The following is a 26,071-nucleotide window of genomic DNA, read 5'->3' on the forward strand; positions in this document are numbered from 1 at the left end:
TCCCTGTGTGCAGCCCTGCTGGGTGCCCTGAGCCCTGATTATGGTTGGTGCAGGCGCTACTGGCTGCAGGGAAGACTTGGGCAGCAAGAGGGGAGCAGGCTTCTTTGCCTGTGCGCAGAGGGCCCCCTGGACACTCCAGTTGAGAGGGGCTTGATGAAAGACCAAGGTCTGAGAGCGTGGAGGCTCCACCACTTGCCCTTGAGTGCTCAACTGGAGGAGGATGTTGAGGTTGCCAGTCTGGTTTGGGCCACAGGCAGCAGCACCTGCTGTCACCACAGGCATGGTGGGGAGGACAGCAGGCAGCACAAGGCGGCTGCCTGGAGGGCATGCTGCATTCAGGATGGGCGGTGGGCGTGGCCCGCTGGGGGCCTGGGTTGCTGGGCCCTGAGTTGGCTGGGGACAGGGCATGAGAATAAAGGAAGGTGTGGAGGTGCCAGGGTTCAGCGTCATGGCTGGTCTCAGCCCTGGAGCTGCTGTGGAGACAAAGCAAAGGGCTAATGGAGGATGGGCACCCGCAGTGCACAGTGTGGAGGGAGGCTCTGTGTTCCCTGTCAGTCACTGGTTGGGACACTGAGGCCCTCTGGGGGCCTGGGATAGTGGTGGTATGGACATGTCCCTTGGTCAAGCTCAGGTTCTGTTCCTCCCATGGAAAGTATCCCCCAGAGCCTTCCCATCCTTCTGGTCCATCTCGTCAACCTGTCTCCCAGGGGGGACCATGGCTCTGCCTGTCTTGAGGGTCTCCCCAGGGCATCTGTGTGAACACCTGGCCAGCCTCATAGCTGGATCTGGAAGCTTCAATCAGGACTGAGTCCTTGGCAGCTCTGCACCCCCTCAGTACTCAGCACTACTAGGTCAGGGGACTTCTTTAGACAGACAGAGCTTGAGTCCAGGTGATCTAGACGCAGCCTGAAGATTCACAGTAGTGTGCCCTCATCTCTTGCCCAGGCTTCTTGAATGACTACTGCTATGAAGCACTTCTTTATTCCCACTGTCTTTTCTAATAACCTATCCTATATTATATACCTAATGTAATGTATATTGCGTAGATAATAATATAATAGAATCTTGAAATAGACTATTACAATATTCTGTGTAGTAGAAGAAAAGTGAAACAAACACAGGCCCCAGATTTCTCTGCCAACTCGGGGGTAGCCAAGCAGGAGCAGACATGAGCTGGCAGCCATAGGACTAAGCTGACTGGAAGCCATCCTCGTGTAGGATCCATGCAGAGCCTGGTCAACAGCAGCGTGCACAACCACGTCCCCGATGACCAGTACTCTTTGAGGCTACAATGGATGGTAGCCTTCCTACCTGTCTGCTCGGCTCTTTCATTTCAGGAAAGGAACGCAGGGGGTGGGTGGATTGTAGCTGAGTGGGTAAACCCCAGCTTGGGGAAGTGCAGGAAAGGTTATCAGGTCACTGACTGGAGTCAAGTTCCTCTCAACTTTTCCAATCCAGCTTTGTGGTCATGTATCCTATCCAAGAGGCGGCAGGTGCTCTGTGTTCTCAGGATGCTGTCTAAGAGGTGGAAGACGCAGGCAGCGTAGGTATCCTGGCATGCTAGTAGTATTATTTCACCTGCCATAAATGTGGAAGCTCTCAGGCATTAGATCAAGCTGCTCAGTTTCCGTCTAGTTTCTTATGTGTCGTGGCATTGAAGGAACAAATGCAATGGGTGTTTGTTTGTTTGTTTGTTTGTTTCAGTTTTTGTTTTTTATTGGACAAAGAATAAAGGGGAAAGAAAGTACAGCCTGTGTTTCAGTTCTCTCTGTAAAGTCAGCCAGAGCCATGCAGGCTGGTCCTTGAAAAGAGCAGCAAGCTGAGAAGAGTCTACATATTTTGGGCAAGTCTTGAGCTCAGGGCCCACCATGGGATGAGAAGGGAGAGCAGTAGGTGAAGTACTTGAGTTTCAACTTGTGGGAGAAAACATTGGACTGAGTGAGGGAACCCCACGGACTGTGTGGTGGAAGGAAAGGGCTCCACGGTCCTTGTCAAATCCAGATAGCAGCTACCGGGAGTCAGAGAAGCCGTCAGTGAGAGGGAAGGAGGCTGGAGACTCAGGCCTGCAGGGGACGGAGTAACCAGCAGGTCTCCACGTGGGAGAATATTTCTCTGCAGAGAGGGTGAAAGCAGCAACACCATCACTGTGCAGTTTCATGGCTATGTGCCCATATCTCTCACAGCCTCCTAATGTCTAGGACACCCCAGTCACCAGCCTGAGAACCATGTTGAGGTCACACTCTACATATGCCAAGAAAGGACAGGGCTCTAGTGTGCCTGTCCTCTTTCTCCCTCTGCCTCCACAGCAAAGCCCATCGCTCTTGCCTCTACAAAAGCACACTGAAGTGACCTCTGAGTGTGTGTATATGTGTGTGTGTGTGTGTGTCTGGGTTGAGCCAAACTTCAAACTCATCTGTTCTCATCTCTGCCTCTGAAGCAGTGAATTTGTCCCTCAAGCATCACGTTGCAGCTCTAAGGAGCCCTTCTCCTGCCGCCCCCACCCCTTTCAGCAATGTCAGTTCAACATGGGCTTCCAGAGTCTTCTCCCCAGGTAGTGTGAGCTGCTGGGAACCCAGGGCTTTCTCTCTACTCCACTTCAGGCGCACCAACTGTCCCCAGCGGAGATGTCCAATGGGAGCTCCCAAGTCTTGGAGCAGTAGCAGGGAGTGTGTGGTTCAACAGCCACACCCCAACAGACTTACCTCCTTCGGAAGCAGTGCTCACAGGCTTGGACACTCAGCACAGCTGACTGGCAGCCCCCTAATTGGAAAGTTCAAGCTGAGGAGCCAACGCGTGAGATGGCCGCTCAGAGTCCAACTGCAGCACGTTTAAATTTAAAGGTAACTGGAATAGAATGTTGGGGAGGGGTGGGGGAGGGGTGGCAGGAGTGTTCCTGGTGGCTCTGGCAGGGTGGGTAGAACCTCAAGTGCTTTGGAAGTTTTACAGTGGCCACACAAATGGTGTGTCTCTTGAGCAATTTAAACATTGTTGCTGAGATTTCCAGCACTGAGACTGTATTGCTTGTCACCCCTTTCCCAGCTGGTATCAGTAAACCTCCTTTGGCGTTCCCCACTAGTCCTGCTTCCCTGTGCTGGGAGTCTCCTGTGCATACCTCCAACATGTTCAACTCCACATTCAACAGTGTCTGCTCCTTCTGCTCACAGTTCTGTGTGCAAAGTGCGAGAAGGACAGGCTTACTCAGGGGAGGACACGGGAGGTCATCTGAGCAGTTCCGATGGTGCTTGTGCTTTTGCCTGCATGCAGTCTTTCCTGAAGTACTCATTCAAGTACTCATGTCGCTCCGTGCTGGCTACTGCTGGAGCTTTCATTCTGCAGAGGATGTTCCAACTGGAGATCCTCTTGTCAGAAAGGCCATTCCATCATGGACCGTAGCAAAACCTAGAGAAGCACCTGGGCTACCGCTCTCCCATAGGAAGTCTTCTGTCTGGCAGGCCCCAAGACCACCGAGGGGTGAGGCGACATGTTCTTCTTCAGCAGTAACACTGGAGACAAGCTGCTGGTGAGGGATGTCCATTGGTTTGAGAGACGTCACAAGCTTGTGTACTATGGTAGGAAAAGGATGCAGGCAGAGGGGTGTTGCCGACGGTACTTCCACCAGGAAATGACATAGTGACTGGCTAATAGGTATGATGATCTCTTTGGAAGCTCCCGTGAAGTTCAAACCCATGAAGCACAGAGAGCACAGAAAGCTATGTCTCAGGACCAGGTGGTGAGCTGCTGAAAAGCAGGGTGAATGTAACATTTGACTTGCTAGAGTTGTTTGCCAAGAAAGTCCTAGCACAGTTTGATCCAGAGGCAGAGAAGAGAGATTGGAGTGCAGGGCATCACTCTTGCTGCATGCCCAGTGAACAGGCCAGGTTGGGGCCTCAGTTAGCCAAGACTCCTGTCAGGGCTTCCCCCAGGGACACGGTGTGCCATGTGCCTATGGCCTCCCACATGGGCTAGGCAGGCAGAGATGCAGGGGCGATTTCCCACATCTCATGTCTTGTATATCTTTGGTCCTGGGAGTATGTGTGGTTAAATCTGTGCTTTTGATTCCCGGCACTGATTTCCATGGAAGGGTGTGGCCCACAAACTGTTTATGAATTGCCAAAGGTGTGTGGGATATGTAGAGATGGCTCTTCCTCCCAGCAAGCTGCCTGGACCTCCCATTTCCTTCTCCAGAACAAGTCTTTTTTATAGGTGTTCCTTCTCAGTACAAGCATGCAGGCACTGGGTTCCTAGAGCCTTCTTTCTCTAGAGACAAGAAACCCAGCGCCCTTAGAGTGGCCAAGCACTCATTTGTCCACGTGACAAATGTACAACTTTGCGTCTCCAGGATGCCTTGCCTGCCGATGCCTTGCATCCAAGTGGATGCTCTCTTTCTGCAGCACTTGTCTCCACCCGATAGCCTCACTGCAGTGAATCCTGGAGAAGGTTCCTTGTAGTGACGGACACCAGTGTGTTTGGTGTGTATAAGATGAAAGGTTCTGTAGGTATCCATTCTGTCCACTTGTTCTGTTGTCTGGGTGAGTGCTCTTGTTTGCTTGCTGAGTGTGTTAGTTTAGCTGGGTACACTAAGCTTTATGTATGTACCTTCCTACTCATCATTTCCTCCGGTTGAAAGTCTGCCTTAATCATGATGTGGTGTCTTTGTGTTTTAATGCCTTTCACATGGTTGTTTGGGTTATGTGATACTAATGTGGTTATTCCATTTTGTTTCCCTTTCCATTGCTTGTGCTGTCTTTTTCCCTTTTTGGACTTTGCGTTTCTGCCTAGCTTTGTGGGTTGATGAGGGAGGAGAGTTTGTTCGCTCCTAGGCAATCTGGCTGCTGCAGTGTCGCTCTGCTCTCTCCCACTGCTTCCCTGTGTGCACGTGTTGGCAGCTGTCTCTCTGGCACTGATCTGCCTGCAGGTGTCATCCAGGATTCCATGCTGTCTGCTTCTCTTCTGTTCACCCTTGTCTGTCCATCTTAACGTGTCCTGACCCTCTGCCTCCATGTTGGTTTCTGCTTGGAACTCTTCCACCGTGCCTCAGGGTTCTAGTTTCTCTGCAACTTTCAGTGCACTGGCTATGCTCATATTTCTGGTGTGCTTTTGCCGCATGATCGTGATTTGTGTTGACCCGCGTGAGTGAAATGGAGCACATTGTCTCCTGCTTATTTTCCATGTATGTGCATTCTTTGGGGGAAGTGACGGTTGCTGTCAGTTGCCCAGTTGAATGGGATGATGACTCTTCATTTTGCTGTTGAGTTGGCATCGCTTACCTAGTTGGCCATGAGCCCTGTAGTTGACACCCAGTTTGAAATAATGTTTTCTCGTGAATTGTAGTGTCACTGGCGTTGGCACTCTGTCGGTTATATGCTTTATGGTGCAGCAGCCGCTTGCTTGGCTATAGTCTCATTTGCCTCTGTTTGGTTGCTAGTTTGGTGTTTTTTGCCTGTGCTTTTGGTGTTACCTGCACGCAATCATTGTGAAGATTACCATCATGAATCTCTTCGCTCATGATTTCGGGTAGACATTTCATGATTGCAGGTCACGTTTCCATGATTCATCCATTTTGTATCCTGCTTTTCTGCAATTTAACATGTAAAGTGGGAGCAGCAGCAGCTGTTCATGTGAGGCCTTCCTTTGCTACCTGGATTTTGTGGTCGGAGATTGGCCTAAGTCCTGTTTTGTTTGCATCCCCCAGGTATGTGTGTTTTGGTGGTGGGTTTTATATACTTCCCATCCAGGATTAGACACTGCGATGTGTAGAGTTTGAAGGAGAGTGGCAGAGCATGAGGCATGGAGGGGACAAGGGCAGAGGGAGGTCAGGAGGGAGACAGAGCGAGAGAGACGCCAGTGGGTCTTGCATCCACTGGTTCACTCCCCAGACGGCTGCAGCGACTGAGCCCAAACCACATTCAGCATTCTCTGACTGCATCCATCTGTCCAACACAGCTGCAGGGGCTGAAGTAGCAGGCTTAGCTCTGCTGACTGGAAGAAGCAGGACTGGCACCAGCACCCTTGTGGGATACACGTGTTGCAGGTGGTGCGTCCCAATGCTCTGCCACTAGAGCAGCACATCCCACACATTGTGAAACCTTGCATGCTCAGGGTCACCTAATTTACAATACCTTCTAATGTTCTTTTCTGTGTCTGTCTTTGGGGTTAGTCAATAGTGTGCACTTTGCTTTAGGATTCTTGGAGCTCTTGTAGCTGTGCACCTACGAATGCTTGTCGCTTTGATTTCCTTGCACAATATGGCCACACTCTACTTGATTTCAATGAAGATTTCTATGGACAAACATAGGGTAGGTAGCTCTTGGAAGGGTAGCTTAGGACAGCACGTGCTAAGATGTGTGTCAAAAGCATATAGTATAGTGATGTGGGATGGCATGTTGTGTTCCTGTGAAGCAGAATCTATCGAAGTGCATGTTTGTTCAAGTCTTCGGCGGATTGGTGCTGATTTTCTGAGTGTTCTTTTGGTTCTTTTTGTGCATGGTTGAGAACCCAGGGTATGCAAAGAGTCAAAGAAGAACTCGGCCGTGGGGGGCACTGCGCACTGCTGTGTGTCCCTGTGCAGGACAGGCTTTGTGAAGAGAGCAGGAGAAAGAGAAGCATGAAGTGGATGGGAGGAAAGGCCTTGGCTGGCCGCATGTGCAACCAGCAGCTGGGAGTCCTGATCCATGTTTCCTCACTTGTTCAGTGTACTGAAGCCAGAACAGAAGAGAGCATTTTCTAGTTCCGTTTCTTTATTGAAGCAAACAGTGTCCCTCAGAAAAGGTCCCCACCCCACCCTCTAGATCCCTCCACCTGGGAAGCCCACCCCCCTCCACCTGGGAAGCCCACCCCCCTCCCTCCCTGGGCACAATGGGTTTGAACAACAAGAGTGGCGGTGGTGCAAGAGACAAGGATCCATGTCCTTTTGGCTGGCACGTAGTGGGGCAGCTTCCCAGAGGCCACAGGCTCGCGCCTGGCCTCAGTATCGCATCTTTTTGTTTATATCGCCCCAGGAGTCAGCCTTCCTCTTGTGAGCCTGGCAGTGTGGCACAGACTCCAGAGCTGGGGCCTGTTCTGCAGAGGCCTTGGAGCCAGCCCTCGGGCAAGGCTTGTTTAGTCTAGGGCCTGGGTCCGCTAGAAGAGCCTGCTTCTTGCTATTGGTAGCAGGTGGTGGAGGACCAGTGAAGGCCCTTCCAAGATTGGAGGTGGGCTTGTGTGCTCTGCCTGGTTTCCCAGGTGCAGGACAAGGCAGGTCCTCAGCAGAGACCTGGCTCTGGGCAAGTCTCAAGGGCAGCAGATGGTGCTGTGAATCAAGGAAGAAGGCCAGGCTGGGCAGTTCCTCGTCGTCCTCACCAGTCAGATCCACGACTGGTGGTGGCTCCTCCACAGAGCATTGTCCTTGTGAAGCCCTGGCTGCCTTGGGCACCTGTGTGGAAGGGGCTCTGGGAGAAGTGGGCCTAATGTCCCCCAGTAAAGGACATGTCTTGTCCCCAGAGAAGCCAGCATTGTCTTTGTGCATGGACAGGCGGGTGTCTGGGACCACGCATCTCTCAGGCTTCCAGCAAGACATGCTTTGGGCGGAGGTCTCCGCACTGAGCCCAGGGCTGGGAGCACGGTCATCTCTCTGTGTGCCTTGCAGGGCTCTGGAATCCGAAGTACTGGCTTCCAGTAGGGGTGTCGCAGGCCTGGGTTTTTCCCGCATGGTGCCATCCGTCTTCAAGGGCCAGAGGTTCTTGTCCACCACCTGCAGGAGGAAAGAGGCACTGAGTGGCTCTGCAGCTGGTGTCAGAAGGACCATGGGGTCCAGAGCAGTGGCCAGGGGAGGAGGGAGGCAGGCCAGAGTCGCTGGGCTTTCTTTGTAGAAGGAGGCAGCTGCTCTGCTCTGCTGTCATCGTGCTGGGGCTGGTTGCAGTTCTGCACACTCACCTGACCCTGGTTCTCCTGGCTCCTTGCTATATGTGTGTACCTGCACCACACTGGAAGCAGTTCCTTTGCAAGTCCCGCATGGCCAGCATGTCGGGGGAGACAGGCTCTCGGGGCCTACTGTGCTGGAGACCCACTTGCACACAGTTGACCTAGTTGCAGGCCTCGCCCAAATGTAGCTGCTCTTCCACAGCGCCCCTCTTCTGTTTTCCTGGTGCGTATCCCTGCCCTGTCTGCATGCTGCGCCTTGCTGCCCTTCCCTGCTTGAGGTTCCTTCCTCCCTCCCTCCTTCACCTGGTCAGGGTTCAGCCCTTCCTCCTTGTCCTTGTCCAGCTCTTCGGCTAGGGCCACGAGATCCAGCTGTGGATTTGGTGAAAGGAGCTCTTCCAGGAATCGTGGATGGATGATGGTCTCCACCTAGCAGAGAAGGAAGAGGTTTCTCTCATTCTTTCCAGAAGTCACCAAACTATGGGACTTGAAGGAGAAGCAGAAAGCAGTGAGCAGCAGAGCGCCATGCCCAGCTTGGGATGCCCAGTCGGCAGGGCTGCCAGCTACTCACGCACACTGGTACACCCAGGGGTAGTAGCTAGGGAAGTGAGCTTGATCCAGGGGCATGAGATGGTCACGGCCCAGATTGGACAAATCGTAGAGTGGCACAGCCCACCTTGGTGACAAAGTCATCTTGGGAGCACAGCTGGTCAAGGTAACTCAGGAGCTCTGGGTCGGGGCCCAGTCCCTCCTGCTGGGGCTGCAGCATGCCGTCCTCTTCTGGCTGTTCACTGGGCTGGCCCGAGGCGGAGGGCCCCAGCTCCAGCAGTGCATCCATGATGTCCATGTACTCGCTCACGGCCTCTGGAGGGATCTCCTTGGGTGTCCTTTCCCGAGAGGCCTGGTGTCTTTGTGGCAAGGGTTTGTTGGGCAGAGCTTTGGAGCTGTTCTTCTCGCGGGCATGCTCTATGGGAGGAAAGAGGCGAGTGAGGTTCAGGGGCTCGAGCTCCGCATCAGCCACGTTGCAGAGGGCGGTTGTTGGGCATGTGAGCTGGTGGGGCTGGTCCAGCACAAGCTGCCGACGGCACCTGGAGTGGGCTGAGGTGGAACGTGTGAGGCACTCACTGACATGCCCCGTGGTCTGCCGCCAAGCCCATGTCCTCTGCAGAAGGTGAGGATGTGTGTGGTGTCCCTAGACAGAGGCACTGCCGGCGTGGTCAGACAGCTACTACCGAGTTGTGACCCAAGGCTCAGGCAACGTGGGCTGTCAGGGGCACATGCTGAACAAGAAGACACAAGTGCTGCTCTTGCAGGAAAAGGTCCGGAGGATGGGTTAGTCACACCCAGAGAACCTTGTCCTGTGCAGTGTTGTGTGTGGTGGCAGGGGAAGCTCACTGTACCTGGTTGCTGGAGGGCCACAGGGCTTGGGGGCCCAGGAGGAGCCAGCTGCTGTGGTGTTGGCAGGGGCTGGCACAGGTTCTCTTTCTTCCACCCCAGGTTTTGAATTTGTATCTCCTCCTCTGCCTCAAACTCCGTGAACCTGGGAGAAGGAAAGGCAGGTCCCACTTGAGTGATCGAGGAGGTCCTGAGCCAGCACAGGGCAGCAACTGAGGAGCGAGATATGGAAATGGGCTTTGTGGTGAGCCTGGGCCTACTGAGTTGCAGCGCTGGGAGGGACAAATGTTATGGGAAGCAGCTAAGTGACATGTGGTGTGGTGTGCACTTTCAGACCTGCAACAGGCCTCGTTGACTAAAGCAGGACCAAGCTGACGCCCTGAAGGCCATGTGGGTCTCGAAGCCAGGCCCATGAGGAGAGCTGTCAGCAGAGGCTGGCCAGCACCTCATTTCTCCTAGTCTATTCCAAGGTCCTGGCCCAGGATTAGGGCCTGAGAGGCTGTGGGTCGTTGAGTGGAAGTGTTGGAATTGAGGCTCGAGGGGCAGGTGGGAGGCTGGGGAGTCCTAGCTAGGAGGTGGTATATTTCCATGTCAGAGTGGACAGCATGGAGTAGTGGAAAAGGCCCTCTCTGGACCTTGGGGTATCTTAGACACCAGCTCTCCATGGCCATGCTCTGAAACAGCATCTCTGGGATGGTGTGTCTCACTTTTGGAACATGGGTTTGAGTGGATCGGGCCAGTTCAGTGCATGAGCCTGAGGGGTCTGTGTGGTGCAGCTGGTGCCATGTGCGCAGTGCCCACGGTCAGAAGACAGCCAGTGATGGTGCTGCTTGTTCTACCTCAGCCTTCCAAATGAAGGCAGGTATCCTCAGCTGAAGCTGTGGGAGGATGTTCTGTGCTTGGGGCAGAGTGAGAAGAAAGCAGCCAGAGACCCTCCACAGCCACGTGGTAGGGGCAACACCCTAGGATGGCAGGGCCCCCGGATGGGCTGAGGCCGGAAACAGGCCTCTTGTCAGCCTGTGAGTTGCCAAGTGCGCCCCCCCACCCGAGGCCTAGCCTCTCTATCCACCCTCCTTCAGCACACGTGGTGTCAGGTGCAGGCATCTTGACTCACTTTTCTGCCATTTCATAGTAGATCATGCGGTCAAAGTTGCTCTTGTGCTGCCATTCCCGCATGGCAATCCGCATGCCATCATCCAGTGGCATGCTGGGCTTCCTCTGGGCCAGCGTGCGCAGCACCGGGCTGTAATTTGGCAGAGTCAGTCACGGGGCAGCAGTGCTGTCCCCACGCCCTGTCCCCTGCCACAGCTCCCCAGCTCACCAAGCTGAGTCAGGCCACCTCCCTGCTCTGCTTCCATCAGACCTGTGGTCTGCCCCTGTCTCATCCTCCTCTGCAGTGGCCACTCTCCACCCTCCCGGACCCCCTTGCATGTGTGGCACATCAGCAGCCAGGGCTGCATTGGCCTGTGTGTCCTCTGCTTGAGACCTCGATGTCATTGTGCACAATGGCCTGAATGCTGTGTCACAATCCATAAGTGCGATGCCTAGTCCTCAATGTGATGATGGCCTCTTGAGTGGTTTGGGGGTTGCGTGGGTTAGAGGACGTTTTGTATGTGGAGCTCCCTTGATTGGATTGTTGTCCTGAGAGAAAGAGCAAGAGACACCATGACCCCGTGTCTCAGTCCCCTCAGCTCACACAGTGAGGAAGAGGCTTGTCAGGCTGGGAGAGCAGCCTCACTGGGATGTGAATCCTGCCGATGCCTTGTTTTCAGATGTCCATTGTGCAGATGTGAGAGGTGAGCATGTGTGGCTGCACGTGCGTAAGCTGTCGGGGACAGAGAGTGTCCTGGGAGTCAGGGTTCAGCAGCGGTTTCCTGGCCCCGTGACTGGGCCTCGAATCAGTGTGTTGGAGAGGCAGCAGTTGTGGACGTGAGCCAGCCCAGTGCTGCTGGGGCTCAGGAGCAGAAGAGGGAGCCTGTGAATGGCCTGCGTGTGCCCAGTTACAATCGCAGAACCTTGAAGGTATGGGTTTAGGGACTGGGGGCAAGATGTGCTCTCCCGGGGATGTTGACTATTCAGAGCTGTAGGGGAATGGAGATGGTCATGTGCACAACATTGAGCTCCCTTTCATTTACAGGCCTGATGCAGATGCTGCTGGACAGCCACAGGGGTCAGGCCACACAGGCACATTGGACTGTTGCGTGGAAAGTGGGCCGTGTGTGCCATGATGGTTGGGCATGGACCAAGGGTGTGCATGGTCAGGAGAGGTGAGTGTGGGACTGAGGAACAAAAGCCCTTTGCCCTGAAGTCACAGCCTCCCAGGAGGAAGGCTGCAGGCTTGGCTGTGTGGCACAGAGTGTCCTTCATTTCTGAAGCCATGACATTTGTTTTGGGGCTCTGTTCTGCACAGTGCCTGTGCGTCGTGATGATAGCTCCCAGTGTCTAAGCTTCATTGTCTGCGGTCAGCGTGCATAGCTGGTATCTGCGTAGCCCATCATGTTGAGCCAGTGCCATGTTCATGGGGAAACCAGTCATGCCTTCCTGTGTGAGGGCTCTGGGATGTGGATGTTAGTAGGAGCCCAGGACAGACAGCAGTGATGGGGGTCGCACGTGGCCCAGTGTGGGCTTGTGACCAGCTTTTTCTATTCCTCGCATTCCCCAGAAGAATGAGGTGAGAGCTCTATACAGGTCTTGTTGGGGTGCTTGCATCCCTTATGAGCCCCTTCTCCTGTGAATTTCCCAATGGCATTGACCTGTGTGTGTGTGTGTGGCAGGTGTTGCACTGCAAGACTCCATCCCTGAAGGGCTCTCGTGATAGCAGGGCCCTCTCTAACTAGCATCAATGGTGCCATGCAATGTATTGAGTAGCACAGAGAGGCTGTGCTCCTAGAGGATGAAGATCCAGAGTAGAAAACCTCTAAATGGTATCCCAAGCTGCATGGGAAAAACACACTAGAGAGAACCAAGCTGCTCATGCGTGGCCTTGTCTTTGCCCTTCAGGTGCTCCTTGATGCCCCGTGCATGGCATGACCGTGCCTACCCATTAGTCCTCCCTAGGCAGGGCTCCAGACTGCGTTCTGGGTCCCAGCGCCTGGCACTCACATGAGGAAGCAGGCTAGAGCTTCGGCATCAGGGCTCTGCGGGAGGTGCCTGCGGGCCAGGGTCTTGAAATGCTGCCAGCGCCGGAAGTTGTTGTAGACGCTGGAATCCCCCGATGGAGCTTTGTCCTTGGAAGTAGGCAAGGAGCCCTCTGTGCTTGCTCCCTGTTGTGGAGGCCCGTTGTCTGCGGGGCACAGCGTGGGAGCCATCTGGACAGCCGGTGGTGGAGCTGGAGGTGGTGGAGCTGCTCCCTGTGTGCAGCCCTGCTGGGTGCCCTGAGCCCTGATTATGGTTGGTGCAGGCGCTACTGGCTGCAGGGAAGACTTGGGCAGCAAGAGGGGAGCAGGCTTCTTTGCCTGTGCGCAGAGGGCCCCCTGGACACTCCAGTTGAGAGGGGCTTGATGAAAGACCAAGGTCTGAGAGCGTGGAGGCTCCACCACTTGCCCTTGAGTGCTCAACTGGAGGAGGATGTTGAGGTTGCCAGTCTGGTTTGGGCCACAGGCAGCAGTACCTGCTGTCACCACAGGCATGGTGGGGAGGACAGCAGGCAGCACAAGGCGGCTGCCTGGAGGGCATGCTGCATTCAGGATGGGCGGTGGGCGTGGCCCGCTGGGGGCCTGGGTTGCTGGGCCCTGAGTTGGCTGGGGACAGGGCATGAGAATAAAGGAAGGTGTGGAGGTGCCAGGGTTCAGCGTCATGGCTGGTCTCAGCCCTGGAGCTGCTGTGGAGACAAAGCAAAGGGCTAATGGAGGATGGGCACCCGCAGTGCACAGTGTGGAGGGAGGCTCTGTGTTCCCTGTCAGTCACTGGTGGGACACTGAGGCCCTCTGGGGGCCTGGGATAGTGGTGGTATGGACATGTCCCTTGGTCAAGCTCAGGTTCTGTTCCTCCCATGGAAAGTATCCCCCAGAGCCTTCCCATCCTTCTGGTCCATCTCGTCAACCTGTCTCCCGGGGGGACCATGGCTCTGCCTGTCTTGAGGGTCTCCCCAGGGCATCTGTGTGAACACCTGGCCAGCCTCATAGCTGGATCTGGAAGCTTCAATCAGGACTGAGTCCTTGGCAGCTCTGCACCCCCTCAGTACTCAGCACTACTAGGTCAGGGGACTTCTTTAGACAGACAGAGCTTGAGTCCAGATGATCTAGACGCAGCCTGAAGATTCACAGTAGTGTGCCCTCATCTCTTGCCCAGGCTTCTTGAATGACTACTGCTATGAAGCACTTCTTTATTCTTAACCACTGTCTTTTCTAATAACCTATCCTATATTATATACCTAATGTAATGTATATTGCGTAGATAATAATATAATAGAATCTTGAAATAGACTATTACAATATTCTGTGTAGTAGAAGAAAAGTGAAACAAACACAGGCCCCAGATTTCTCTGCCAACTCGGGGGTAGCCAAGCAGGAGCAGACATGAGCTGGCAGCCATAGGACTAAGCTGACTGGAAGCCATCCTCGTGTAGGATCCATGCAGAGCCTGGTCAACAGCAGCGTGCACAACCACGTCCCCGATGACCAGTACTCTTTGAGGCTACAATGGATGGTAGCCTTCCTACCTGTCTGCTCGGCTCTTTCATTTCAGGAAAGGAACGCAGGGGGTGGGTGGATTGTAGCTGAGTGGGTAAACCCCAGCTTGGGGAAGTGCAGGAAAGGTTATCAGGTCACTGACTGGAGTCAAGTTCCTCTCAACTTTTCCAATCCAGCTTTGTGGTCATGTCTCCTATCCAAGAGGCGGCAGGTGCTCTGTGTTCTCAGGATGCTGTCTAAGAGGTGGAAGACGCAGGCAGCGTAGGTATCCTGGCATGCTAGTAGTATTATTTCACCTGCCGTAAATGTGGAAGCTCTCAGGCATTAGATCAAGCTGCTCAGTTTCCGTCTAGTTTCTTATGTGTCGTGGCATTGAAGGAACAAATGCAATGGGTGTTTGTTTGTTTGTTTGTTTGTTTCAGTTTTTGTTTTTTATTGGACAAAGAATAAAGGGGAAAGAAAGTACAGCCTGTGTTTCAGTTCTCTCTGTAAAGTCAGCCAGAGCCATGCAGGCTGGTCCTTGAAAAGAGCAGCAAGCTGAGAAGAGTCTACATATTTTGGGCAAGTCTTGAGCTCAGGGCCCACCATGGGATGAGAAGGGAGAGCAGTAGGTGAAGTACTTGAGTTTCAACTTGTGGGAGAAAACATTGGACTGAGTGAGGGAACCCCACGGACTGTGTGGTGGAAGGAAAGGGCACCACGGTCCTTGTCAAATCCAGATAGCAGCTACCGGGAGTCAGAGAAGCCGTCAGTGAGAGGGAAGGAGGCTGGAGACTCAGGCCTGCAGGGGACGGAGTAACCAGCAGGTCTCCACGTGGGAGAATATTTCTCTGCAGAGAGGGTGAAAGCAGCAACACCATCACTGTGCAGTTTCATGGCTATGTGCCCATATCTCTCACAGCCTCCTAATGTCTAGGACACCCCAGTCACCAGCCTGAGAACCATGTTGAGGTCACACTCTACATATGCCAAGAAAGGACAGGGCTCTAGTGTGCCTGTCCTCTTTCTCTCTCTGCCTCCACAGCAAAGCCCATCGCTCTTGCCTCTACAAAAGCACACTGAAGTGACCTCTGTGTGTGTGAGTATGTGTGTGTGTGTGTGTGTCTGGGTTGAGCCAAACTTCAAACTCATCTGTTCTCATCTCTGCCTCTGAAGCAGTGAATTTCTCCCTCAAGCATCACATTGCAGCTCTAAGGAGCCCTTCTCCTGCCGCCCCCACCCCTTTCAGCAATGTCAGTTCAACATGGGCTTCCAGAGTCTTCTCCCCAGGTAGTGTGAGCTGCTGGGAACCCAGGGCTTTCTCTCTACTCCACTTCAGGCGCACCAACTGTCCCCAGCGGAGATGTCCAATGGGAGCTCCCAAGTCTTGGAGCAGTAGCAGGGAGTGTGTGGTTCAACAGCCACACCCCAACAGACTTACCTCCTTCGGAAGCAGTGCTCACAGGCTTGGACACTCAGCACAGCTGACTGGCAGCCCCCTAATTGGAAAGTTCAAGCTGAGGAGCCAACGCGTGAGATGGCCGCTCAGAGTCCAACTGCAGCACGTTTAAATTTAAAGGTAACTGGAATAGAATGTTGGGGAGGGGTGGGGGAGGGGTGGCAGGAGTGTTCCTGGTGGCTCTGGCAGGGTGGGTAGAACCTCAAGTGCTTTGGAAGTTTTACAGTGGCCACACAAATGGTGTGTCTCTTGAGCAATTTAAACATTGTTGCTGAGATTTCCAGCACTGAGACTGTATTGCTTGTCACCCCTTTCCCAGCTGGTATCAGTAAACCTCCTTTGGCGTTCCCCACTAGTCCTGCTTCCCTGTGCTGGGAGTCTCCTGTGCATACCTCCAACATGTTCAACTCCACATTCAACAGTGTCTGCTCCTTCTGCTCACAGTTCTGTGTGCAAAGTGCGAGAAGGACAGGCTTACTCAGGGGAGGACACGGGAGGTCATCTGAGCAGTTCCGATGGTGCTTGTGCTTTTGCCTGCATGCAGTCTTTCCTGAAGTACTCATTCAAGTACTCATGTCGCTCCGTGCTGGCTACTGCTGGAGCTTTCATTCTGCAGAGGATGTTCCAACTGGAGATCCTCTTGTCAGAAAGGCCATTCCATCATGGACCGTAGCAAAACCTAGAGAAGCACCTGGGCTACCGCTCTCCCATAGGAAGTCTTCTGTCTGGCAGGCCCCAAGACCACCGAGGGGTGAGGCGACATGTTCTTCTTCAGCAGTAACACTGGAGACAAGCTGCTGGTGAGGGATGTCCATTGGTTTGAGAGACGTCACAAGCTTGTGTACTATGGTAGGAAAAGGATGCAGGCAGAGGGGTGTTGCCGACGGTACTTCCACCAGGAAATGACATAGTGACTGGCTAATAGGTATGATGATCTCTTTGGAAGCTCCCGTGAAGTTCAAACCCATGAAGCACAGAGAGCACAGAAAGCTATGTCTCAGGACCAGGTGGTGAGCTGCTGAAAAGCAGGGTGAATGTAACATTTGACTTGCTAGAGTTGTTTGCCAAGAAAGTCCTAGCACAGTTTGATCCAGAGGCAGAGAAGAGAGATTGGAGTGCAGGGCATCACTCTTGCTGCATGCCCAGTGAACAGGCCAGGTTGGGGCCTCAGTTAGCCAAGACTCCTGTCAGGGCTTCCCCCAGGGACACGGTGTGCCATGTGCCTATGGCCTCCCACATGGGCTAGGCAGGCAGAGATGCAGGGGCGATTTCCCACATCTCATGTCTTGTATATCTTTGGTCCTGGGAGTATGTGTGGTTAAATCTGTGCTTTTGATTCCCGGCACTGATTTCCATGGAAGGGTGTGGCCCACAAACTGTTTATGAATTGCCAAAGGTGTGTGGGATATGTAGAGATGGCTCTTCCTCCCAGCAAGCTGCCTGGACCTCCCATTTCCTTCTCCAGAACAAGTCTTTTTTATAGGTGTTCCTTCTCAGTACAAGCATGCAGGCACTGGGTTCCTAGAGCCTTCTTTCTCTAGAGACAAGAAACCCAGCGCCCTTAGAGTGGCCAAGCACTCATTTGTCCACGTGACAAATGTACAACTCTGCGTCTCCAGGATGCCTTGCCTCCCGATGCCTTGCATCCAAGTGGATGCTTTCTTTCTGCAGCACTTGTCTCCACCCGATAGCCTCACTGCAGTGAATCCTGGAGAAGGTTCCTTGTAGTGACGGACACCAGTGTGTTTGGTGTGTATAAGATGAAAGGTTCTGTAGGTATCCATTCTGTCCACTTGTTCTGTTGTCTGGGTGAGTGCTCTTGTTTGCTTGCTGAGTGTGTTAGTTTAGCTGGGTACACTAAGCTTTATGTATGTACCTTCCTACTCATCATTTCCTCCGGTTGAAAGTCTGCCTTAATCATGATGTGGTGTCTTTGTGTTTTAATGCCTTTCACATGGTTGTTTGGGTTATGTGATACTAATGTGGTTATTCCATTTTGTTTCCCTTTCCATTGCTTGTGCTGTCTTTTTCCCTTTTTGGACTTTGCGTTTCTGCCTAGCTTTGTGGGTTGATGAGGGAGGAGAGTTTGTTCGCTCCTAGGCAATCTGGCTGCTGCAGTGTCGCTCTGCTCTCTCCCACTGCTTCCCTGTGTGCACGTGTTGGCAGCTGTCTCTCTGGCACTGATCTGCCTGCAGGTGTCATCCAGGATTCCATGCTGTCTGCTTCTCTTCTGTTCACCCTTGTCTGTCCATCTTAACGTGTCCTGACCCTCTGCCTCCATGTTGGTTTCTGCTTGGAACTCTTCCACCGTGCCTCACGGTTCTAGTTTCTCTGCAACTTTCAGTGCACTGGCTATGCTCATATTTCTGGTGTGCTTTTGCCGCATGATCGTGATTTGTGTTGACCCGCGTGAGTGAAATGGAGCACATTGTCTCCTGCTTATTTTCCATGTATGTGCATTCTTTGGGGGAAGTGACGGTTGCTGTCAGTTGCCCAGTTGAATGGGATGATGACTCTTCATTTTGCTGTTGAGTTGGCATCGCTTACCTAGTTGGCCATGAGCCCTGTAGTTGACACCCAGTTTGAAATAATGTTTTCTCGTGAATTGTAGTGTCACTGGCGTTGGCACTCTGTCGGTTATATGCTTTATGGTGCAGCAGCCGCTTGCTTGGCTATAGTCTCATTTGCCTCTGTTTGGTTGCTAGTTTGGTGTTTTTTGCCTGTGCTTTTGGTGTTACCTGCACGCAATCATTGTGAAGATTACCATCATGAATCTCTTCGCTCATGATTTCGGGTAGACATTTCATGATTGCAGGTCACGTTTCCATGATTCATCCATTTTGTATCCTGCTTTTCTGCAATTTAACATGTAAAGTGGGAGCAGCAGCAGCTGTTCATGTGAGGCCTTCCTTTGCTACCTGGATTTTGTGGTCGGAGATTGGCCTAAGTCCTGTTTTGTTTGCATCCCCCAGGTATGTGTGTTTTGGTGGTGGGTTTTATATACTTCCCATCCAGGATTAGACACTGCGATGTGTAGAGTTTGAAGGAGAGTGGCAGAGCATGAGGCATGGAGGGGACAAGGGCAGAGGGAGGTCAGGAGGGAGACAGAGCGAGAGAGACGCCAGTGGGTCTTGCATCCACTGGTTCACTCCCCAGACGGCTGCAGCGACTGAGCCCAAACCACATTCAGCATTCTCTGACTGCATCCATCTGTCCAACACAGCTGCAGGGGCTGAAGTAGCAGGCTTAGCTCTGCTGACTGGAAGAAGCAGGACTGGCGCCAGCACCCTTGTGGGATACACGTGTTGCAGGTGGTGCGTCCCAATGCTCTGCCACTAGAGCAGCACATCCCACACATTGTGAAACCTTGCATGCTCAGGGTCACCTAATTTACAATACCTTCTAATGTTCTTTTCTGTGTCTGTCTTTGGGGTTAGTCAATAGTGTGCACTTTGCTTTAGGATTCTTGGAGCTCTTGTAGCTGTGCACCTACGAATGCTTGTCGCTTTGATTTCCTTGCACAATATGGCCACACTCTACTTGATTTCAATGAAGATTTCTATGGACAAACATAGGGTAGGTAGCTCTTGGAAGGGTAGCTTAGGACAGCACGTGCTAAGATGTGTGTCAAAAGCATATAGTATAGTGATGTGGGATGGCATGTTGTGTTCCTGTGAAGCAGAATCTATCGAAGTGCATGTTTGTTCAAGTCTTCAGCGGATTGGTGCTGATTTTCTGAGTGTTCTTTTGGTTCTTTTTGTGCATGGTTGAGAACCCAGGGTATGCAAAGAGTCAAAGAAGAACTCGGCCGTGGGGGGCACTGCGCACTGCTGTGTGTCCCTGTGCAGGACAGGTTTTGTGAAGAGAGCAGGAGAAAGAGAAGCATGAAGTGGAGGGGAGGGAAGGCCTTGGCTGGCCGCATGTGCAACCAGCAGCTGGGAGTCCTGATCCATGTTTCCTCACTTGTTCAGTGTACTGAAGCCAGAACAGAAGAGAGCATTTTCTAGTTCCGTTTCTTTATTGAAGCAAACAGTGTCCCTCAGAAAAGGTCCCCACCCCACCCTCTAGATCCCTCCACCTGGGAAGCCCACCCCCCTCCACCTGGGAAGCCCACCCCCCTCCCTCCCTGGGCACAATGGGTTTGAACAACAAGAGTGGCGGTGGTGCAAGAGACAAGGATCCATGTCCTTTTGGCTGGCACGTAGTGGGGCAGCTTCCCAGAGGCCACAGGCTCGCGCCTGGCCTCAGTATCGCATCTTTTTGTTTATATCGCCCCAGGAGTCAGCCTTCCTCTTGTGAGCCTGGCAGTGTGGCACAGACTCCAGAGCTGGGGCCTGTTCTGCAGAGGCCTTGGAGCCAGCCCTCGGGCAAGGCTTGTTTAGTCTAGGGCCTGGGTCCGCTAGAAGAGCCTGCTTCTTGCTATTGGTAGCAGGTGGTGGAGGACCAGTGAAGGCCCTTCCAAGATTGGAGGTGGGCTTGTGTGCTCTGCCTGGTTTCCCAGGTGCAGGACAAGGCAGGTCCTCAGCAGAGACCTGGCTCTGGGCAAGTCTCAAGGGCAGCAGATGGTGCTGTGAATCAAGGAAGAAGGCCAGGCTGGGCAGTTCCTCGTCGTCCTCACCAGTCAGATCCACGACTGGTGGTGGCTCCTCCACAGAGCATTGTCCTTGTGAAGCCCTGGCTGCCTTGGGCACCTGTGTGGAAGGGGCTCTGGGAGAAGTGGGCCTAATGTCCCCCAGTAAAGGACATGTCTTGTCCCCAGAGAAGCCAGCATTGTCTTTGTGCATGGACAGGCGGGTGTCTGGGACCACGCATCTCTCAGGCTTCCAGCAAGACATGCTTTGGGCGGAGGTCTCCGCACTGAGCCCAGGGCTGGGAGCACGGTCATCTCTCTGTGTGCCTTGCAGGGCTCTGGAATCCGAAGTACTGGCTTCCAGTAGGGGTGTCGCAGGCCTGGGTTTTTCCCGCATGGTGCCATCCGTCTTCAAGGGCCAGAGGTTCTTGTCCACCACCTGCAGGAGGAAAGAGGCACTGAGTGGCTCTGCAGCTGGTGTCAGAAGGACCATGGGGTCCAGAGCAGTGGCCAGGGGAGGAGGGAGGCAGGCCAGAGTCGCTGGGCTTTCTTTGTAGAAGGAGGCAGCTGCTCTGCTGTCATCGTGCTGGGGCTGGTTGCAGTGCAGTTCTGCACACTCACCTGACCCTGGTTCTCCTGGCTCCTTGCTATATGTGTGTACCTGCACCACACTGGAAGCAGTTCCTTTGCAAGTCCCGCATGGCCAGCATGTCGGGGGAGACAGGCTCTCGGGGCCTACTGTGCTGGAGACCCACTTGCACACAGTTGACCTAGTTGCAGGCCTCGCCCAAATGTAGCTGCTCTTCCACAGCGCCCCTCTTCTGTTTTCCTGGTGCGTATCCCTGCCCTGTCTGCATGCTGCGCCTTGCTGCCCTTCCCTGCTTGAGGTTCCTTCCTCCCTCCCTCCTTCACCTGGTCAGGGTTCAGCCCTTCCTCCTTGTCCTTGTCCAGCTCTTCGGCTAGGGCCACGAGATCCAGCTGTGGATTTGGTGAAAGGAGCTCTTCCAGGAATCGCGGATGGATGATGGTCTCCACCTAGCAGAGAAGGAAGAGGTTTCTCTCATTCTTTCCAGAAGTCACCAAACTATGGGACTTGAAGGAGAAGCAGAAAGCAGTGAGCAGCAGAGCGCCATGCCCAGCTTGGGATGCCCAGTCGGCAGGGCTGCCAGCTACTCACGCACACTGGTACACCCAGGGGTAGTAGCTAGGGAAGTGAGCTTGATCCAGGGGCATGAGATGGTCACGGCCCAGATTGGACAAATCGTAGAGTGGCACAGCCCACCTTGGTGACAAAGTCATCTTGGGAGCACAGCTGGTCAAGGTAACTCAGGAGCTCTGGGTCGGGGCCCAGTCCCTCCTGCTGGGGCTGCAGCATGCCGTCCTCTTCTGGCTGTTCACTGGGCTGGCCCGAGGCGGAGGGCCCCAGCTCCAGCAGTGCATCCATGATGTCCATGTACTCGCTCACGGCCTCTGGAGGGATCTCCTTGGGTGTCCTTTCCCGAGAGGCCTGGTGTCTTTGTGGCAAGGGTTTGTTGGGCAGAGCTTTGGAGCTGTTCTTCTCGCGGGCATGCTCTATGGGAGGAAAGAGGCGAGTGAGGTTCAGGGGCTCGAGCTCCGCATCAGCCACGTTGCAGAGGGCGGTTGTTGGGCATGTGAGCTGGTGGGGCTGGTCCAGCACAAGCTGCCGACGGCACCTGGAGTGGGCTGAGGTGGAACGTGTGAGGCACTCACTGACATGCCCCGTGGTCTGCCGCCAAGCCCATGTCCTCTGCAGAAGGTGAGGATGTGTGTGGTGTCCCTAGACAGAGGCACTGCCGGCGTGGTCAGACAGCTACTACCGAGTTGTGACCCAAGGCTCAGGCAACGTGGGCTGTCAGGGGCACATGCTGAACAAGAAGACACAAGTGCTGCTCTTGCAGGAAAAGGTCCGGAGGATGGGTTAGTCACACCCAGAGAACCTTGTCCTGTGCAGTGTTGTGTGTGGTGGCAGGGGAAGCTCACTGTACCTGGTTGCTGGAGGGCCACAGGGCTTGGGGGCCCAGGAGGAGCCAGCTGCTGTGGTGTTGGCAGGGGCTGGCACAGGTTCTCTTTCTTCCACCCCAGGTTTTGAATTTGTATCTCCTCCTCTGCCTCAAACTCCGTGAACCTGGGAGAAGGAAAGGCAGGTCCCACTTGAGTGATCGAGGAGGCCCTGAGCCAGCACAGGGCAGCAACTGAGGAGCGAGATATGGAAATGGGCTTTGTGGTGAGCCTGGGCCTACTGAGTTGCAGCGCTGGGAGGGACAAATGTTATGGGAAGCAGCTAAGTGACATGTGGTGTGGTGTGCACTTTCAGACCTGCAACAGGCCTCGTTGACTAAAGCAGGACCAAGCTGACGCCCTGAAGGCCATGTGGGTCTCGAAGCCAGGCCCATGAGGAGAGCTGTCAGCAGAGGCTGGCCAGCACCTCATTTCTCCTAGTCTATTCCAAGGTCCTGGCCCAGGATTAGGGCCTGAGAGGCTGTGGGTCGTTGAGTGGAAGTGTTGGAATTGAGGCTCGAGGGGCAGGTGGGAGGCTGGGGAGTCCTAGCTAGGAGGTGGTATATTTCCATGTCACAGTGGACAGCATGGAGTGGTGGAAAAGGCCCTCTCTGGGCCTTGGGGTATCTTAGACACCAGCTCTCCATGGCCATGCTCTGAAACAGCATCTCTGGGATGGTGTGTCTCACTTTTGGAACATGGGTTTGAGTGGATCGGGCCAGTTCAGTGCATGAGCCTGAGGGGTCTGTGTGGTGCAGCTGGTGCCATGTGCGCAGTGCCCACGGTCAGAAGACAGCCAGTGATGGTGCTGCTTGTTCTACCTCAGCCTTCCAAATGAAGGCAGGTATCCTCAGCTGAAGCTGTGGGAGGATGTTCTGTGCTTGGGGCAGAGTGAGAAGAAAGCAGCCAGAGACCCTCCACAGCCACGTGGTAGGGGCAACACCCTGGGATGGCAGGGCCCCCGGATGGGCTGAGGCCGGAAACAGGCCTCTTGTCAGCCTGTGAGTTGCCAAGTGCGCCCCCCCCACCCGAGGCCTAGCCTCTCTATCCACCCTCCTTCAGCACACGTGGTGTCAGGTGCAGGCATCTTGACTCACTTTTCTGCCATTTCATAGTAGATCATGCGGTCAAAGTTGCTCTTGTGCTGCCATTCCCGCATGGCAATCCGCATGCCATCATCCAGTGGCATGCTGGGCTTCCTCTGGGCCAGCGTGCGCAGCACCGGGCTGTAATTTGGCAGAGTCAGTCACGGGGCAGCAGTGCTGTCCCCACGCCCTGTCCCCTGCCACAGCTCCCCAGCTCACCAAGCTGAGTCAGGCCACCTCCCTGCTCTGCTTCCATCAGACCTGTGGTCTGCCCCTGTCTCATCCTCCTCTGCAGTGGCCACTCTCCACCCTCCCGGACCCCCTTGCATGTGTGGCACATCAGCAGCCAGGGCTGCATTGGCCTGTGTGTCCTCTGCTTGAGACCTCGATGTCATTGTGCACAATGGCCTGAATGCTGTGTCACAATCCATAAGTGCGATGCCTAGTCCTCAATGTGATGATGGCCTCTTGAGTGGTTTGGGGGTTGCGTGGGTTAGAGGACGTTTTGTATGTGGAGCTCCCTTGATTGGATTGTTGTCCTGAGAGAAAGAGCAAGAGACACCATGACCCCGTGTCTCAGTCCCCTCAGCTCACACAGTGAGGAAGAGGCTTGTCAGGCTGGGAGAGCAGCCTCACTGGGATGTGAATCCTGCCGATGCCTTGTTTTCAGATGTCCATTGTGCAGATGTGAGAGGTGAGCATGTGTGGCTGCACGTGCGTAAGCTGTCGGGGACAGAGAGTGTCCTGGGAGTCAGGGTTCAGCAGCGGTTTCCTGGCCCCGTGACTGGGCCTCGAATCAGTGTGTTGGAGAGGCAGCAGTTGTGGACGTGAGCCAGCCCAGTGCTGCTGGGGCTCAGGAGCAGAAGAGGGAGCCTGTGAATGGCCTGCGTGTGCCCAGTTACAATCGCAGAACCTTGAAGTATGGGTTTAGGGACTGGGGGCAAGATGTGCTCTCCCGGGGATGTTGACTATTCAGAGCTGTAGGGGAATGGAGATGGTCATGTGCACAACATTGAGCTCCCTTTCATTTACAGGCCTGATGCAGATGCTGCTGGACAGCCACAGGGGTCAGGCCACACAGGCACATTGGACTGTTGCGTGGAAAGTGGGCCGTGTGTGCCATGATGGTTGGGCATGGACCAAGGGTGTGCATGGTCAGGAGAGGTGAGTGTGGGACTGAGGGACAAAAGCCCTTTGCCCTGAAGTCACAGCCTCCCAGGAGGAAGGCTGCAGGCTTGGCTGTGTGGCACAGAGTGTCCTTCATTTCTGAAGCCATGACATTTGTTTTGGGGCTCTGTTCTGCACAGTGCCTGTGCGTCGTGATGATAGCTCCCAGTGTCTAAGCTTCATTGTCTGCGGTCAGCGTGCATAGCTGGTATCTGCGTAGCCCATCATGTTGAGCCAGTGCCATGTTCATGGGGAAACCAGTCATGCCTTCCTGTGTGAGGGCTCTGGGATGTGGATGTTAGTAGGAGCCCAGGACAGACAGCAGTGATGGGGGTCGCACGTGGCCCAGTGTGGGCTTGTGACCAGCTTTTTCTATTCCTCGCATTCCCCAGAAGAATGAGGTGAGAGCTCTATACAGGTCTTGTTGGGGTGCTTGCATCCCTTATGAGCCCCTTCTCCTGTGAATTTCCCAATGGCATTGACCTGTGTGTGTGTGTGTGGCAGGTGTTGCACTGCAAGACTCCATCCCTGAAGGGCTCTCGTGATAGCAGGGCCCTCTCTAACTAGCATCAATGGTGCCATGCAATGTATTGAGTAGCACAGAGAGGCTGTGCTCCTAGAGGATGAAGATCCAGAGTAGAAAACCTCTAAATGGTATCCCAAGCTGCATGGGAAAAACACACTAGAGAGAACCAAGCTGCTCATGCGTGGCCTTGTCTTTGCCCTTCAGGTGCTCCTTGATGCCCCGTGCATGGCATGACCGTGCCTACCCATTAGTCCTCCCTAGGCAGGGCTCCAGACTGCGTTCTGGGTCCCAGCGCCTGGCACTCACATGAGGAAGCAGGCTAGAGCTTCGGCATCAGGGCTCTGCGGGAGGTGCCTGCGGGCCAGGGTCTTGAAATGCTGCCAGCGCCGGAAGTTGTTGTAGACGCTGGAATCCCCCGATGGAGCTTTGTCCTTGGAAGTAGGCAAGGAGCCCTCTGTGCTTGCTCCCTGTTGTGGAGGCCCGTTGTCTGCGGGGCACAGCGTGGGAGCCATCTGGACAGCCGGTGGTGGAGCTGGAGGTGGTGGAGCTGCTCCCTGTGTGCAGCCCTGCTGGGTGCCCTGAGCCCTGATTATGGTTGGTGCAGGCGCTACTGGCTGCAGGGAAGACTTGGGCAGCAAGAGGGGAGCAGGCTTCTTTGCCTGTGCGCAGAGGGCCCCCTGGACACTCCAGTTGAGAGGGGCTTGATGAAAGACCAAGGTCTGAGAGCGTGGAGGCTCCACCACTTGCCCTTGAGTGCTCAACTGGAGGAGGATGTTGAGGTTGCCAGTCTGGTTTGGGCCACAGGCAGCAGTACCTGCTGTCACCACAGGCATGGTGGGGAGGACAGCAGGCAGCACAAGGCGGCTGCCTGGAGGGCATGCTGCATTCAGGATGGGCGGTGGGCGTGGCCCGCTGGGGGCCTGGGTTGCTGGGCCCTGAGTTGGCTGGGGACAGGGCATGAGAATAAAGGAAGGTGTGGAGGTGCCAGGGTTCAGCGTCATGGCTGGTCTCAGCCCTGGAGCTGCTGTGGAGACAAAGCAAAGGGCTAATGGAGGATGGGCACCCGCAGTGCACAGTGTGGAGGGAGGCTCTGTGTTCCCTGTCAGTCACTGGTGGGACACTGAGGCCCTCTGGGGGCCTGGGATAGTGGTGGTATGGACATGTCCCTTGGTCAAGCTCAGGTTCTGTTCCTCCCATGGAAAGTATCCCCCAGAGCCTTCCCATCCTTCTGGTCCATCTCGTCAACCTGTCTCCCGGGGGGACCATGGCTCTGCCTGTCTTGAGGGTCTCCCCAGGGCATCTGTGTGAACACCTGGCCAGCCTCATAGCTGGATCTGGAAGCTT

The 26,071-nt window shown here is 54.4% G+C and overlaps 2 protein-coding genes across 2 annotated transcripts; both read right to left on the bottom strand.

Annotated features, from left to right (window-relative positions):
* Positions 1-6,964: 6,964 nt before the first annotated feature.
* On the bottom strand, positions 6,965-18,146 carry LOC121144990 (NUT family member 2G-like). The gene is made up of 8 exons (XM_040963618.1): positions 18,099-18,146; positions 15,753-15,806; positions 12,394-13,031; positions 10,406-10,534; positions 9,297-9,436; positions 8,573-8,994; positions 8,203-8,325; positions 6,965-7,729 (listed from the first exon to the last, which is right to left on the bottom strand). Exons 1-8 carry the CDS (start codon positions 18,144-18,146, stop codon positions 6,965-6,967), a joined length of 2,319 nt encoding a protein of 772 aa, XP_040819552.1.
* A 1,458-nt stretch (positions 18,147-19,604) lies between these two features.
* LOC121144991 (NUT family member 2G-like) lies at positions 19,605-25,728 on the bottom strand. Its single transcript, XM_040963619.1, has 6 exons — positions 25,034-25,728; positions 23,047-23,175; positions 21,937-22,076; positions 21,213-21,634; positions 20,843-20,965; positions 19,605-20,369 (listed from the first exon to the last, which is right to left on the bottom strand). Exons 1-6 carry the CDS (start codon positions 25,726-25,728, stop codon positions 19,605-19,607), a joined length of 2,274 nt encoding a protein of 757 aa, XP_040819553.1.
* Between the last annotated feature and the right edge of the window lie 343 nt (positions 25,729-26,071).

This window comes from Ochotona curzoniae, unplaced genomic scaffold (genome assembly GCF_017591425.1).
Source record: "Ochotona curzoniae isolate NIBS_2020 unplaced genomic scaffold, NIBS_Ocur_1.0 scaffold_3208, whole genome shotgun sequence".
NCBI lineage: Eukaryota > Metazoa > Chordata > Mammalia > Lagomorpha > Ochotonidae > Ochotona > Ochotona curzoniae.